Here is a 15,723-nt window from a genome sequence, read left to right on the forward strand (position 1 = left end):
CTTGGTATTCCAGTTTTAACAATTTCTTTTCTGAGAGGAATGAGCAGGTCCCGGGTCCCAAAGCATCAGAACAATGAATCTTTCCTTGATGAGCCACTGAATGGAAGTGGACCCCCACAGTGGAAATGAGATGCTCAGAAAATCTTGCAGATTAGAAGATCCTAGCTGTGCCATCTATGGCCTTTTTCCAATTGTCTTTGTTCACTTCTTAACAGGATATTTGTGGACCACTGAAGGAAGGAATTTCAACAGTATTAATCTGGTGGGTGTTGGGAAAGAAAGGAGTTTCAAGAGGATATATTGACATGATTAAGGATATGTACGAGGAAGTGGTAACTGGTAACAAATGCGAGGACCACCAGCGGAGAGACAAGTGAGTTCCCAATTACCATAGGCTTGCACCAGTGATCGACATTGAGCCCCATACCTTTTTGCATTGGTTATGGACAAGTGAAGGAGGCATTTGCAAGAAGAGATCCCATGGTGTATGTTGTTTGCAGATGACATAGTTTTGATTAACAAGACAAGGGATGGGTGCTTTAGAATATGAAGGATTTAAAATTAGTCAAAATCAAACAAAGTATACATAGTGCAATTTTAGTAACAATAGGAGTGAAAGCGCAGAATTAGCTAAGATTGCTGACCAAGAAATTTCCCAAATGACCACTTTCGATATCTTGGGTTGATAATTCATGAGTGGATGGAGATAACAAGATGAGGGAAATTAGACTTAGATATTTTGGTCAAGTGCAATAGAGACCGAGAACCGCGCCGGTTAGGAGGTGAATTGGTATAAGTTGAAGGCTCTAAAAAGGCAAGGGGAAGGCCCAAAAGAACATGGATGGAGATAACAAGAAAAGACTTGATGACCTACGGTCTAACTAAAGGTATGGCCCTTGATAGAGCGGAATGATGGAACATGATTCATGTAGCCGACCCCAATTAACTGGGGTAAGGCTAAGATGATGATGATGATGATGATGATGATTTGTGGACCACTAAATGACTAGGTAGGAACTTCCAGTCTGTGAGGTTTTTGAGGCATCACTGATTCATTTTATGGTCTGGATCACTATAACATGGGCCGCACCAACACAGACTAGACATATCAGGACACTATTCATGTCCCAAATCTCCTGATAACTAAGACCTCATAATTTTTCCTCTTTTGTTATGAATGGGTATCCCCACTCTGTGCTTTAGCACGGTTTGTAGCTTCTTTGGACATACCAGCGTCGACATGCTTTTTTCCCCGAGAGCTGTTCCCTTTCTCTTTTGAGCTCATCGAGGAAGGAAGATTCTGCTTTCCACTCTTATCATCACCACTGCCTAGTTCAGTATCAGACATGGTACACAAGGCTTTGTAGAAGTTTTCAGCTTACATAGCAAACAAAAGATCTATCCAATTTTAGATGATAAGCGAGTGATGCCACGAGCAAAACATAAGAAAAACTTGCCACCAGTCTTCAAGATTTATTTTGTCCTGCAAAATGAACACCCACATAAAATCCATAAATAGAACAAATCGAAGTGTTCTGGTCCAAGTAGCTATCTGATATTTATTTCTAGGAAAATTAGTAATATAAAAAGACATGAAGCCAAGATAATGCACCTTGAGCATTATAAATTGTTTCTTGTTGTTCACAAGGATAGAACTATAGAGGCTTGTATTAACAAGTGCTAAATAGATTATTAAGAAAACGCAAATGAAACAAAACATGGGTTTCTAAAATGAGTGACTTAGTAGAAGACCCCTTGGAGAATGAAACATGGGAGCAGAGAGGACACCAAAATGGATCCCATCATAACAGTGGCATAATACATGGAGTGGATTAGTGGCCTGCTTCAATGGATATGTCAATGAAATAAGTGCTTATGTCAAATGGATTTAGGTGTCGTCTCACTGCCTAGTGAGTCAAGAAGTCAAGAGACAATTTAGTCCTCAGAGGAAGATTAGTACCAAGCAATGTTTTCAATATCAGTATTGATGGATGTATCACGCCCTTGGGATACGGAAACATATCAGGTATCACATAGGAAATATCTGGTGTATCGCGTAATGTATTGCGGCTTTTGGGAAACATTGAGAAATTCAAAATTCAAAGGCCAAAACCCTTAATTGAGCATGTAAAACATGCAAAATCATGAATTATGAACTTCATTCCATAGATTCCAAGGAATTTCAATAAAAAATAATAATTGTTCAATTTTGCAAAAAGTCACCAATTTAGATTCCAGTACCGCATGCTCTCTGATTTTGATTTTGATTTCGATTTCCGCCACCAAATCCCCTTTCCTCTCCAAACGGTCAAAATTTCCGTGTAATAAAAACAAAAAATTACAGAAAAAACAGTTTTTTTTTTTTTTTTGGTGATTTTTCAATATTTTTCACAAAGGGGACTGATGCACTTTAAGGTATAGTTGATACATTCCGATACATAGCGATATATCTACCAATACTAGGAAGTTGCCCAGCTAAAGCTAGTATCATATCAGTACTGTGCAATATCGGATGATATCGATATTGCAATCATTAGTACCAAGATTAAAAGCTCAACACATCCTTCTCAAATGCTATAAAAAAATACCAGCCTTTACATTGTAACATTCAAATTATGTAAAACAACGGTTTAGAAATGATGAGCATCTTTTTAATCAATGGGAAAGAATGGGCATTGGATGAGTGTTGAAGAAATCCCCATTCACCCCCGGGTTAGTGCTGAAGAATCGATCTTTTTTCTTCTTTTTTGAACTGTTTTAAAACTTTGGAAGGGCCTAAAGCCTCAAAAACTACAAAGCCACACAATAAGACAGCAAATCACAATCCCTAAGGGTCTTTATATTCAAGGACCAAGCTATTACATCAGTTTACCCCTCCCAAAAACTTCCAAAATGCTGCAATTGTGAAAACATCTATTGTTCCTTTCAGCCCACAAGGCTCAAATGCTGGCCAAGAGGGCTAATCTCCAAAGGAATCTCTCTCCTAAGCTTCCCACCCCCATGCCAAGCAAGGAAGTCACCTTCAATCGAACCCGGCATCAGCCAAGTCATGCTGAAGGCCAACATAAACTTGGAATCGATCTTGCTACTGAGTTCGGGCAAAAGTCAGGTACTTACCCCCGAAATATCTTTGACTGGGGCCCTTTTGCTCAAGTGGCAATTCAGACAACTGAAGCACACAATGAAAGGCCAGTACATCAAAATCTAAGACACAGGGAAACTCTATAGGAATGCAATATAAAGGCCATACATAGTGTTGGAAATCGAGGAACATCTCCTCTCACATAGTCATGGCATAAAAGGCAGTTTAACCATGGTGAATAGGTGATTGTCACACAGTGTGCGGCACATTCACCAAGCCCACACTTGAATTCAAGTCCCAATAGATAAAGGACCTCAATGTCACAAACGAAGAGGCTAGCACCATGGCCTTGGTCATTTTGGATCTGCATGAACATACATGAACATAGTAGAAGGCTTGTACATTGCAGACGAGTTAAGTAGTGTGTAAAGATCTGTGTGAAATTCTAGATCTCTTGCATATATAGAATAGTCTAAAAGGTCGATGAGGTTCATGATACATTGATGAACGAAATGGCAGAATCTAAGTCATTGATCCAAGATGTCTACAATGTTCTCGGGTCTGCATAAAGGTAGGGGTGCACATGGAACCGGTAGAACCGATAAACAGGACCGGAACTGACCAAACCGCACGATTTGGTCCAGTTTTGAAGTACACTGGTTCCGGTTCCGAAAATCAAAGAACCGATTAGTTCAATTCGGTTCTCGGTTTGGGGTTATGTAGAACCGAACTGAACCGAACCGTGGAACCGGACCATCCCAAGCAATAAATATTTAAAATAAAAATATATATAAAAAAAACCCAATCTCTTGATTCTCTTCACGCCGCCCCTGCTCTCTCTCTCTCTGAACTGTAGAACCAAACTAGTTTTTACGGTCCGGTTCAGTTCTAGGGTGCAAACGGTCCAGTTCCGGTTCCAAATTTCCTGGAACCGTTAGGACCGGTTTGGTTCTGGTTTCACCCCAGAACCAGACCGAACCGACTCGTGTGCACCCCTACATAAAGGTAAGCTCTCAGCTCTTCAAAATTATAACATTCTCCTCCTTGTGCAATGCAAGTTATTTCACTCTCGTATTTGCTAGCATCCTAGCCAAGTTCTTGAGCATCACATTTGGTTGCATGTATGGGTGAAGACTGACTCAAGTGGTGTTGAGGCAATGACAAGGTGCCACTGGGACAATCCTGACCCAGATCTCTTTAGGAATGCCATGGACTGGGTCTTGGGCCTGAATTTAGGCCCATGGGCTAGGGCCCAAAAGAATAAAGAGACTTTGCTTGGGCCTACCCGAGGCTCACCCAAACACAACCTAGTCACACCCCTAATTAAAGACGTCGCAACATGTTCAGGTATCCTATGAGAGACGGAAAGTTATTTGATACTTTGGCAGTGTGATGGTTCGTGCACATACATAAAATGGTACGCATGAGACTCAAACTAAATCATCCAGATCATGGGAGCCCCACTATCATGCTGATTGGACCATCCTAACATCTGATTAATGGAAATTATTTCACAAGGGCTTGTTTGGATTTATGGAAAAAGAAAAAAGGTGGAAACCATGTTTTCCTGGAAACGCTATTTTTAGGAAACTGTGGGAAATAAAAATTTATTTATATGATTGTCTTTCAACAAGATCACTTGGCATGGGACCAGATTGGGCAAGCACAAGACGTGCTTCCCAAATTCGGTGTCTCACCTCATCAAGGCTTGGCATGGGGTTAGAATTTCTCCTCCGTTTCAATATTCAGTGGTGCTTCCCAAATTCGGTGTCTCTCCTCATCAAGGCTTGGCATGCGGTCAGATTGGGCAAGCACAAGACGCGCTTGTGGAGAATGGCTTTAGTCGCCATTTGGTGGGCTATGTGGGAAGAAAGAAACAGCAGATGCTTCAGGGATACCTCATTTTCTGATTTGGCCATTGCTAGTAAGGCGAAGAGACTTCTGATTGAATGGGGGGTGCATGTTGTGGGCCAAAACGATTGTGATTTTCTGTTTCTTGGAGTCTAGTTGAGATTGCTTTCTCGGCGATCTCTTCTCGCTCTCTTTTTTGTATCCCTTTTATTTTTTATATATAAATCGTGACTTTTCCAGGAAAAAAAAAAAACAAGATCACTTGAAAATTTTTCTCTCATTTCCAAATCTGTTATTTGGCAAAACAGATATTGCACAGAAAATTTACTTGAAGATGGAAAATGGCACATCACATGTGGGACATTGGCACATTTGATGGGCTTGAAGATAGACGATGGCACATGTGGTGCATTGGGTACCATGGCCCGAAGATGGTCAGTAGCACATGTGGCACATTAGCACATGTGGATCACTTGAAGATGGACAGTGACACATGGCACCTGTTGTGCACTCGCACAACGGCAAATGTGCAAACTAGCACAATGGCTCATGTGTGGTGCTTGAAGATGACATTGGCACATTTGGCACATTGACACACAGTGGTACATGTTGCAATGTGACACATTGACACATGGCGCACTTGAAGATGGTGGTAGGCTGGTAGCACATTCGTAGTGCTTTAAGATGGACAGTGACACAGGTCGCATACATGGCACCTTGGCCACATGCGGGACTTTGAAGATGGAGGTGGCATGTATGGGGCACTCGAAGACCGTCGGTAGTATGTGTGGCTAGCATAGACTGTTTCCTCTCGTTCTCCTCAAACTCTTGAAAATAAAAAGAAAAAGAAAAATAGCATTTCTACAGGAAATGGCATTTCCAGGAATTATTATAAAATAAAAATTAAAAAAAAATAAAAAAATAAAAAAACAAAAAAAAAACTGAAACATCATTTCCGCGGAAATTGCGTTTCCTCAATTTACATTCCGGCGTATCCAAACAGGCACTGATGACACAAGGGTTTCACTAACATGCGCCGTGGTGGGGGGGAAGACCTCTAATTGTCGAATTACAGTTGCAAGGCGCCGGTTATTAAACGACGCACCCATCGATCACCTTAGCCTTCTCTCTAGTTAAAAAAGAGATTAAAAAAAAAAAAAAGGAAGGAAGAAAAGAAAAATCAAATGAAGAAAATTACCTCTATTCACATGCGCCACGAAGCTGTCGCCGGAGACTGCTGTGAAGCCAAGTAGCGATTTTGTCACGAGGAAATTTTAGGAAGGGGGAATTATACCAAACGTGGGGTGCAATCGACCGGGTTCGGGTCGGGTACCGTACCATACCCGCCTCCCCGTTTAGGCCTGCTGGCATTGGGGCGCGGCTTCTGTGGATCCCCGGATCCACCGAGGTGCGTAGATTCCTGACTGCACGGCCCACCGTGATGTATTTGCCTTGCATCCAAGCTGTCCATCCATTATTACAGATCATTTTATGGCATGTATAGAAAATGAAGCAGATCCAAATCTCATGTGGACCGCACCACAAGAAACAATATGTCTGACCATTAAAAACTTCTTGTAGGCCACAAAGTTTTGGATCAAGCTGATATTTGTATGGTCCCTGCATCCAGATATTTTTGACCTTATCAAAAAGTTGGATGGTAAATAAAATTTTCGGTAGACCCCGAGATTTCTTAATGGTTGATAGTCAATTACCATTGTTTCCAGTGGTGTGGCCCACCTGAGATTTGAATCTGCTTCATTTTTTCTATATCAAACTATAAAATACGATTTCAAAATGGATGGACGGTGTGGATGTAAGGTACATACATCACCGTGTGCTCCACAGTTGGGGATCCACCAAAGGAGCACTTGTGTTGACGTTGCCAGCCCCACCGTGATGCATGTGTTATATCCGGAACGTGAATCCATTTTTCAAGATCATTTTAGGGCCATAAATAGGCAAATCCAAAGCTCAGGTGGACCATACCAAAGAAAGCAGTGGGGACAATGATGCCCACCTTGAAACCTTCCAACCCGTTCATAAGGTCACACCAACCTGGATGAACGGAAGGCACCAATATCAGCTTCATCCAAAACTTTTGTGGCTGCCAAAAAGTTTTCAATGGTGGGCATTGGGTCCACTTGAGCTTTGGATCTGCTTCATTTTTACACCCATGACCTAAAATAATATCAAAAAATGGGATGGACAATGTGGATACAATGCATACAGCACGGTGGGGTCCACAGAACTCGGTGACTAAGTCTAGGTCGGGCCCATTTCCAGCCTCACCCCTATTGAGATTGCACCCATATCACACCCATGCTCATGTCTATGGCTGTCCATGGGCTGGGCTGCTGGGTTTTAAGGCAGACCCGCTTCAGCCCTGGCTTAGGCTGGAATTCTTAGCTGGAGGGTTGGGCTAGGGCCTAAAATTTCAACATGTTTTGGTTTAATAAGAGGTACTGGATCAGGCTTCATTTAAGTGCCCATAAGCCGTCCAGGCGTATTTTGGATTTTAAGGTACATTTTATCATATGTGATACAAGATGCGGCTGGCTTAATGAATGATTCAGGTCTTGTGCAAAAGTGAGCAGTAGGGCTAGGGCTTGCGACAGACTCAGGCCCGAGCTGTTTATAATCATCACAGGTCAAGCTCAACCCTGTTTTGTTTTGGCTTGTCATCAAGTGGCTCGTATGATAGTTGGATTGTAATCTGGGAATTCCATTTTCATGGATAGGCAATATCAGGGCAACTGGTCTTTTACTATATAGTTTTGTTAATTAAAAGAGTACTGATTACAATTATAAATTAGCAGTAATTTTACAAATTAATTATAGTATTGAGCATATATAGGCATCTATATAATGTATAATGGATACAGTGGGACACAATGGATTGATGATCTGTACTTATCCGGAATGCTATATGTTTATAAATATCATTTAAAAAAAAAAAAATTTAACACACGCACACACACCCCACACACTCACGCTAGTGGAATTTCACCACCTATGGGTACTCAAACCCTTGAACGGGTATTGAAACTCCTGAGAATCTACCACCCGAGCAGGAGTAAGGACCCTGTAAATATCATACTTGATTGTATCACTCATCAAGCTAAATAAACCTAGCAAAAAATGCTGAAACTGTAGTAAGATTCAAAACTCCTTTGGCACATTCCGAAGTGACTCATAGGAGATCTAGGTTGTTCATCAGGCATGCCCTACTGTGTATCATGGCCCAAAAATCAGATTGCAGGCATCAAGTGGGCCACTCATCTATGATGAATGTGGACCATTGATCAACTCATTCTTACCAGGTCTTGACTGGGATAATCTGTTGATCATGGAGTATATATAGATGAATTGGCATGATGAATGGCCTAAATCTCTCTTACACATAGCCAGAACATTTCTCCTCTTTAATGAAAGAATTTACAAACTTAAGAGGAGAATGGAATTGACGCAGCTGCTTTGAATCTCAGGTTTACGGATGGTATTCAAGACGGACTTGGTAGAGCTACTCCAGACAGCAACTCCACCTTGAGATCTTCAATGCTCCAGAGACTGATCAAATACTATCTTAGTCTAATTGCTGACCTGTAAATGGACAATGATGGACGCGGTGGTGAGCAATGAAAGTCCTGCCATCATCAAATGGTAGGATTTATCCAATTTACATTATTATTATCCATTGCACGATTTTCAAGCGATGGCCCACTAGATGAGCGGTTTGCATATGACTGAAATAATGTAGGCCGGTACACTCCTAGTAATGTCGATACTTCATTTGATCCTCAAACAGGATATGTTAATTTTTAGTATGAGTTGAGTACATGATTCATTGATCAAGACTGTTGATCCAATGGTTCCATCGTGGTGGATGGACCATGGTTCAAAAATCACCTCAGCGGCCAAATATCAAATGGCTAGAAATTGTCCTGTTAATGTGCTATTCACAACATGCTACTTCCAAGTTCCAAAATGGGGACCCACTGTCTCGAAGGTCTCGGTCGACATACATGTATTGTGTGTCATGGATGCACTGCAGCCATTTAAGTTAAAAAGGACGGGACCTGTACGCGTCTACAAACATAGGAACCACCCATTTAGTTATTGGGCCTCTAAACTCCTGACCAAGCTCAGCATATGGACCTCTAGCCTCAAGCCATAATCCAGCCCAAGGTAGGCTAGAGATGCGCTGGGCCCAGGACAGACTGGCTAACCCAACTTCACCCACAAGTCTCATCCAAAACTATCATAATTGGATGTTTATAGTGCATAAACGCTCGACTGCTCTAAAAGTACTACAGGTTATTATACTGCTCCTTAGTTGCTTTCGAACACCTGGGCAAGCAATCCAATCCATTGATCCAGACCATTCATTACGCCTATCTAACATTTCCAGGGCCACCACGCCAAAATAAGAATAAAAATCCACCAATCTGAAAAATATAACCATTTGATCAAAGCCCTTTAATATGGATGGTCAAGATCATTTGCACAAGAGAGGTCCAACTAACAATTTGATCCATCTATTTACTAGGACCCATCCATGGTTGGAAAATTATGGCTATAGAAAATAAGGCCAAATCAAGGATAGATTGCATCTGATCAATGTGATTTTATCATGATCGTCCATAAAATGTCTTCAGGACATAATGGACAGTTGGGATTGATCGAAAATGGCTTGTCCACGCAACTAGGAGCACTATAACTCATAGTGCTCTGTGGGCACTGGAGCATCTCTCTTTATTGTGACTTTTCAAATCTCTTCATGTGACAACTAAAAAAAAAAAGAAAATTCAGTTAATAAATTAGATCTATGAATTTAAGATTCATTTTACATTGTGTAATCAATTAACAGATGAGAAATCGAGACCGTGAAAAATAAGAGAAAAGAAAACAAAAGCAAAAGCGAAAACAATTACAGTGTAAGGTGGTGGTTGATTGGTAAAACCAGCCATTATATATAATATGTGGTGCACCACTAACCTCCCAAGGCACGCTTGATCCCGGATCGCTGCTCCGCTGTTAATCTTGTCGGGAACTTCACGTCGAACTTGATCAGCAGATTCCCTTTCTTCCCCGGCTCCTTTACGATCGGCATCCCTTCCTTTGCAACCACGAGCTCATACCCGGGGCTGACGATGTCCGTCACCGGGATTGTCAGGCTGCGCCCGTCAAGTGTCATCAGGTTCACAGTGGTCCCAGCAAGCGCCTCTGCCAGTGATACCTTGTGGCTGATGATAAGGTCATTGCCATCTCTCTTGAAGACATCGTGGGGCTTCTCATCGACAACGAAGACGAGGTCTGCTGGCAGCTGGTTCACTTGCTCGTTCCCCTTGTCCGGGAACGTGATCTTTGTCCCTTTCTTCCACCCGGGCTTCACATCAATGGTTAGGATCTCGGTCTCTGGCGCTAACCGTCTGTTATTTGGGTTTTCCATTTGAAATGATAAACAAAGAAGATGGGATTAGTAAAAGATCAAATTCAATTCCTGTTTAAATTCAAATGACCATTTGAAAGGCAATTGGTGGGCACTCGCACCATCAGTGCGCAGGTTAGAGTGATCAAGGAAAGCATTTGGTTTCATTTTAGATGATCAGACCTTTTATGGGTCATGAGGAATCTAAACTACCAGTTCACATCCCCAGCGGATGCATGCACGACCAACAGAGGTCGCGAATGGGGCCTCACCCCTCCTAAGGAGCTGTGGGGCCCTCCAGAACATCTCCCTACCTTGAGCAGGCAGTGATGAAGTGTGCTCTCTCTACCTTGCGGAGGGAATCATTGGAGTTCAAAAAAAGCGAGGGAATGGGAAGCATCCATATAATGGCATTAGAAAACTTTAAAATGTTTTTTTCTTTTTTCGGTGGGTAAGAACTTCATAATTTTTTTACTGCATATTTTAGCAAGAACTGATTACTTACAGTCAGTGTATTGTAAATTTCAACATACAAACCCATCTTTTGTGCCAAAGTGTCACAGTTGTAGGAAATCAAAATATCTGGAAATGTGGGCCCCACCACAAAAAGCACCAGTTGTTTTGATGGTTTGGCTTATTCGCTCGTTAGTCATTAGGTAGGAGGCTGTGCCCATACCGGCACACTCAACCTTCCATTGATTCTGACAGTATGACACACCTGTTGAGTGGACCAGCCTTCTGCACCAGATATCTTCATGGTGTGGCCCACCTTTTGTTCAGATTCAGTATCCTACACATGCTCTACACATGTAACAGGTTGACAGGAAAGATAGGGCTGTATGTGGAAATCCATATACATGGTGGCTGTACGTGATCATGTTTCTCAATCTAAGACTATCAATATCTGTAAATGAGATAAACTACAAATAGAAAATAATCAGCTGAGTCAAAGATGGAGGTAGAGGGATCATGGTTACACTTGGTGTAAAAGCACACAAAGAAGCCGTGGAAGCAGAGTAAGGATGAACACTCTGAGTTACAAGGTTCTTTCATTGATCCAAAACAGGCACCTAAGTACAAAAATAACTAAACATCTCCATGATGACTGATAAAAAAAATGTAGCAATGGTCCAAAAATAAGGCCAAAGACATGTTGAAATCAATGGGTTGAATCACAGAACCACTGGTCCAACTAGTACGAGCTTACGGAACAGAAGTTTACTGCATATGAACTGATTTATCAAGATCCTAAAATTCCTTTTGAGAGAAGTCACATGAACACGATCAATGCAGGGGGGAAATGTAGCTCATATACAGAACACAGTTCCAAAACTCACTGACTCGACTCAAAATTCAATACAATCAGTCGACTTGACTTGGCAAGATTTTGAGCCGAGTCTCCTGAAACTCGGTTCTGGTCTGACTCGATCCCGTCTAGGGAAGAATTACTCGACTCAACCACTGGGCCAATTCGATGTGACCCGTGGTGACTCAAATCAAGCCACTGGCTGAATCGGCTGTACTATTAAATAAGAAAGTTAAGTGTAAAGCGGAAATCGAACCCACAACCTCAGACATACAGAAGACATACTTAACAGTATGTCAACCAGTGGTTTGATGCAAATATTCCAATTTCAAGTAAGTTCAAGTATTTTTGTCGAGTCAAATCAAGTCTTTGAGTCAATCCGACCTGGCTGAACATAGTCAAGTCAAGTTTTTGGGTTTTCGAACTATGATGGCATGGCTCAAACATGTTTTGGTCATCTCAAGGTTCATGCATGGCATTTTTCATCAAGTTATTAAGACAATAAAAGCTCCTGTGATATAATTTTGAAAAAAGCAGACCAATCTCATAAAAGAATAGACAGGCAAAGGAAATTGCTTACCCATTAGCGTCCAGGACGTTTCTTGAGATCTTCATCTTCCTCGTCGACCCACTATAAAGTTCTTCAAGGCTGCACGGCAGCTTGGTCTCAACAGGCGGTGGTTTCCGTGGAGTACCTCCACCAGCCCCAACACCTTCAGTGTAAGATCGGAAAACATTCTCTGTCCCACCGAATCCCCCAAAGGCCCCACCGTCTTGCTGGTACCTCACAGACCTTGCACGGCCCATCGAACTAAACCCAAAGGGGCTGCTCCCAAAGAATTCCGCGAAGATATCCTCTGCATTACGAGGATTGAAATGGAAATTATTTGTGCCACCTGAACTGCCATTTGAGTAATTGCCTCCAGGAGGCATCCCCTTCAACCCTTCTTCACCGTATTGATCATAGACTTGCCTTTTCTGCACATCACTCAAGACCTGAAAAGAAAATGGTTGGGAAACCTTTGGTCAAATAATTTCCAGAAATTTCTGACAGCTAATTTCTTCCACATCTTCAAAATTTCAGGGAAGTTCTTCTGTTACTTGATTTTTCCTCCTCTTGTTATTCTCCAGAGGAATCCAAATTTTCAAAAGATCAGGAGATACCATGGGCAATTTCTTCATTTTTTTTAAAAAATAAATAAATTATTGGTAATGAAAATTTATTAAGAAGAAGAAGAAGAAAAACCTATGAGAACAAGGGGGTGAGGGTTGATGAAAACTAACCTAGCCAAAACTCAAAATACATTGACCCAAACCCTCTCGAAATGCTCTTTTTCAAAATCGGTTAAAGCCCTTAAGCTAACTACCCGTGCAATGACCTCTCTTAGAACCTTTGAAAAACTTCTGCCAATGATTTTCATTTGTTGTTAAACGTCCTATTATTCCTTTCCCTCAGATCCAGCAAAGACAATCACATATTAAAAATCGCCTCCATTTGCTACACCCTCTTTTCTACATGGCTTGTTTTCTGGGCAATTTGAAAAATATTCTTGGCAATATCAATCACTAAAAGTTTAAAACGAACAAGCTGCCCTAATTTACCTAAGATTACCACAAAATAATAATAATAATAATAATAATAAATAAATAAAAATAAAAATAAAAATGGAAGCATAAGGAAATCTCAGCATCTAACAGAAGCTATCTTTGTCAACAATGCTATTTCTGTTACAAGATACTCCACTAGAATCAAATAAGAAAAAATCTGAAATTGATTGTGAAAGAAAGACCCTGAAGATCTCAAATTTCAAATGATTCCAGCTTGGAAGTGGAACGAAATTGCAGATAAGCATAGATGAAAATAGACCCAAATAGGCTTAAGCAGAAAAGTCCTGAAACAAAATAGCAGAAGAAAATGCTATATAATAGTTACTTGTCTAATAACTTACCTCATAGGCTTCGGAGATCTCCTTGAATTTGGCCTCTGCTTCTTTCTTGTTCGGATTCTTATCTGGATGCCATTTCATGGCCAATTTCCGGTACGATTTCTTGAGATCCTCATCTGTCGCATTCCTGCTCACTTCCAAGATGTTGTAGTAATCGACTCCCATCTTGATCTCAATACCAGAACTAGAAAAACTTCTATTTCAGGAGATTATTTGCAGAAAGAAGAAAAATATCAGATTTATGACCTTCTATTGCAGCGATCTCTGTATAGAGAATACGTGGTTGATATGGACTGAGGCAGCAAAATTCGCTTGATTGAAAGAGTAATCCATGAAATCTCACCCATCAAAACCCAAAATGTTTCTACTTTTTACATAGAAAAGCACTCATTGATGGCCAGATTGCAGTGCTGCTTCAGAAAAATACCAAATGCTTCACAAATCATGTGAACATCTGCAAAAGATCTGCAGATTTGAGCACAATCGAGAGAGGAAACCTCCAATCTTATAAATGCTTGGCCGAGAGGGGAAAAAAAAGCCCCCAAACCTTTCCAATTTTCAGGAAAAGATACCTCAAATGCCTACAAATTAGACCGACAGAAAAAGCATCTGATCTTTCAAAACTTCCATGTTTTGCGATTTTCCACAAAATGATATATCAAATATCTCCAAATTCGACCAAAATTTTCTGTTCTTCGCAATTCTTCATCTTCAAAAGACGATAAACATACGATCTTTCACAGTTTTCCACAAAAGATACTACAAATCTACCCAACTTCGTCTTAAATAGAGAAACGGAACCTCAGATTTCCAAAGTCTTTGCCAGAAAGAAGGAAAACCTCGTATCTCTTGCGATTTCAAGAAAAAGATAACTCAAATCTCTCGAAATTCAATAAAATTTGGGAAAAACTCCGATAATGCAGAAACCTTCGCCAGAAAACGAAAAAAACTTCCAATCTTTAGAAAACAGATCTCAAATCTCTCCAAATTCGTGCAAAATGAAGAGAAAAAACCTCTGATCTTCGCAATTCTTCGTAGAAAGAGTCAAAACCTCCGATCTTTTGCGGTTTTCAGAAAAATAGATCTCAGCCCCTCCAAATTCGTTCAAAATAGACAGAATAAGCCTCCGATCTTTGCAATTCTTCGCCAAACGAAGAGAAACCTCCGATCTTTCGCAGTTTTCGGCAAAAGAGATCTCAAATCTCTCCAAAATCGTGCAATATCAGAGAATAAAACAGAATCTCTAGGAAAATCTTTCGCTCGAAGGTAGAGATGAAAGGATTTGATCGAGTAGTGGGGAAAGGGGAAGGAAAGCTGGACGAAAGAACAACGAGAAAAGCACGAGAGCCGGGAATTTATAGGTTTGTCGTTTCACCGGATGTTGCTGGTAAGCCGTGTCCGTTTTCATGCATTACCGGTTAACACCGGTTGGCAAGTGGGCCCAGAGAAAAAAACATCTTACGATGACAGAGTACAAAGCTCCACACGCCTGCATCCAGCAACGGGCACCATATAATCCACGTGCAACAATCCAATCTATCCAATCTGTGAGGACCATTCAAATGAGTGACAAGAAGGAGATTCTATCGAACGGATGCCTCAACAAGCTTTGGATCTTTCCATTAAATGGACGGATCATTTAAAATACAGTCATTGGTCAAGATCTGTCCATAAAAAAATAGCAGCGGCTGATATTGCAACCTATGTCTTTTTATTTTTTCCAACTGTCAATAATCCCACGATTTGAACGGTTCTGATTTGGTTATGCACATACAGTTGCTTTGTGCATGCTTATGTATGGTTCAGCATTTCAAATGCTAACTCTCCCTCCAGCAAGGAGGGATCATGTGCCCCTCCAGCATCAGTTGTAATAGCGGAGGCCGTGATTCTCTAATCCAGACCGTTGATATGATGGGCCACAGCGTGGATTGGTAGGTTTGGATATTATGTTGGTTTTTTATTTTCTCTGAATGAAAACCAATGATTTATTTCATTCTTGACCTTCTATTTAGAACCCATTGATTGACCGGTAAGATTGCTTCATTTGGGATACTTTCACGGAATACCCATCATCTACATCGGATAGCTTAAGATTGACTGTCTGGAT

At 41.0% G+C, this 15,723-nt stretch overlaps 2 protein-coding genes across 4 annotated transcripts in view; both read right to left on the bottom strand.

Annotated features, from left to right (window-relative positions):
- LOC131223338 (DNA-repair protein XRCC1) overlaps nucleotides 1-6,290 on the bottom strand; it is a 31,551-nt gene extending 25,261 nt beyond the window's left edge. For all 3 annotated transcript variants that reach the window (XM_058218714.1, XM_058218715.1, XM_058218713.1), the window contains exons 1-2: nucleotides 6,132-6,290; nucleotides 1,231-1,483 (exon numbers count right to left, since the gene is read on the bottom strand). In XM_058218714.1, coding sequence (XP_058074697.1) covers nucleotides 1,231-1,348 — 118 coding nt within the window. In that variant the 5' untranslated portion in view covers nucleotides 1,349-1,483; nucleotides 6,132-6,290. The remainder of the gene's footprint in view (nucleotides 1-1,230; nucleotides 1,484-6,131) is intronic.
- A 3,450-nt stretch (nucleotides 6,291-9,740) lies between these two features.
- On the bottom strand, nucleotides 9,741-14,946 carry LOC131223339 (uncharacterized). Its single transcript, XM_058218716.1, has 3 exons — nucleotides 13,620-14,946; nucleotides 12,251-12,666; nucleotides 9,741-10,365 (listed from the first exon to the last, which is right to left on the bottom strand). Exons 1-3 carry the CDS (start codon nucleotides 13,779-13,781, stop codon nucleotides 9,927-9,929), a joined length of 1,017 nt encoding a protein of 338 aa, XP_058074699.1. The 5' UTR covers nucleotides 13,782-14,946; the 3' UTR covers nucleotides 9,741-9,926.
- Nucleotides 14,947-15,723: the final 777 nt, after the last annotated feature.

Source organism: Magnolia sinica, chromosome 13 (genome assembly GCF_029962835.1).
Source record: "Magnolia sinica isolate HGM2019 chromosome 13, MsV1, whole genome shotgun sequence".
NCBI classification, from domain to species: domain Eukaryota; kingdom Viridiplantae; phylum Streptophyta; class Magnoliopsida; order Magnoliales; family Magnoliaceae; genus Magnolia; species Magnolia sinica.

Excerpts from the sequence above, each read along its gene's own strand:
- LOC131223339 (XM_058218716.1), bottom strand. The coding sequence starts at position 13,781 with ATGGGAGTCGATTACTACAACATCTTGGAAGTGAGCAGGAATGCGACA. Across the intron at positions 12,667-13,619 it reads AGATCTCCGAAGCCTATGAG|GTCTTGAGTGATGTGCAGAA; the intron begins GTAAGTTATTAG and ends TTTTCTTTTCAG. Across the intron at positions 10,366-12,250 it reads AACGTCCTGGACGCTAATGG|ACGGTTAGCGCCAGAGACCG; the intron begins GTAAGCAATTTC and ends CCCAAATAACAG.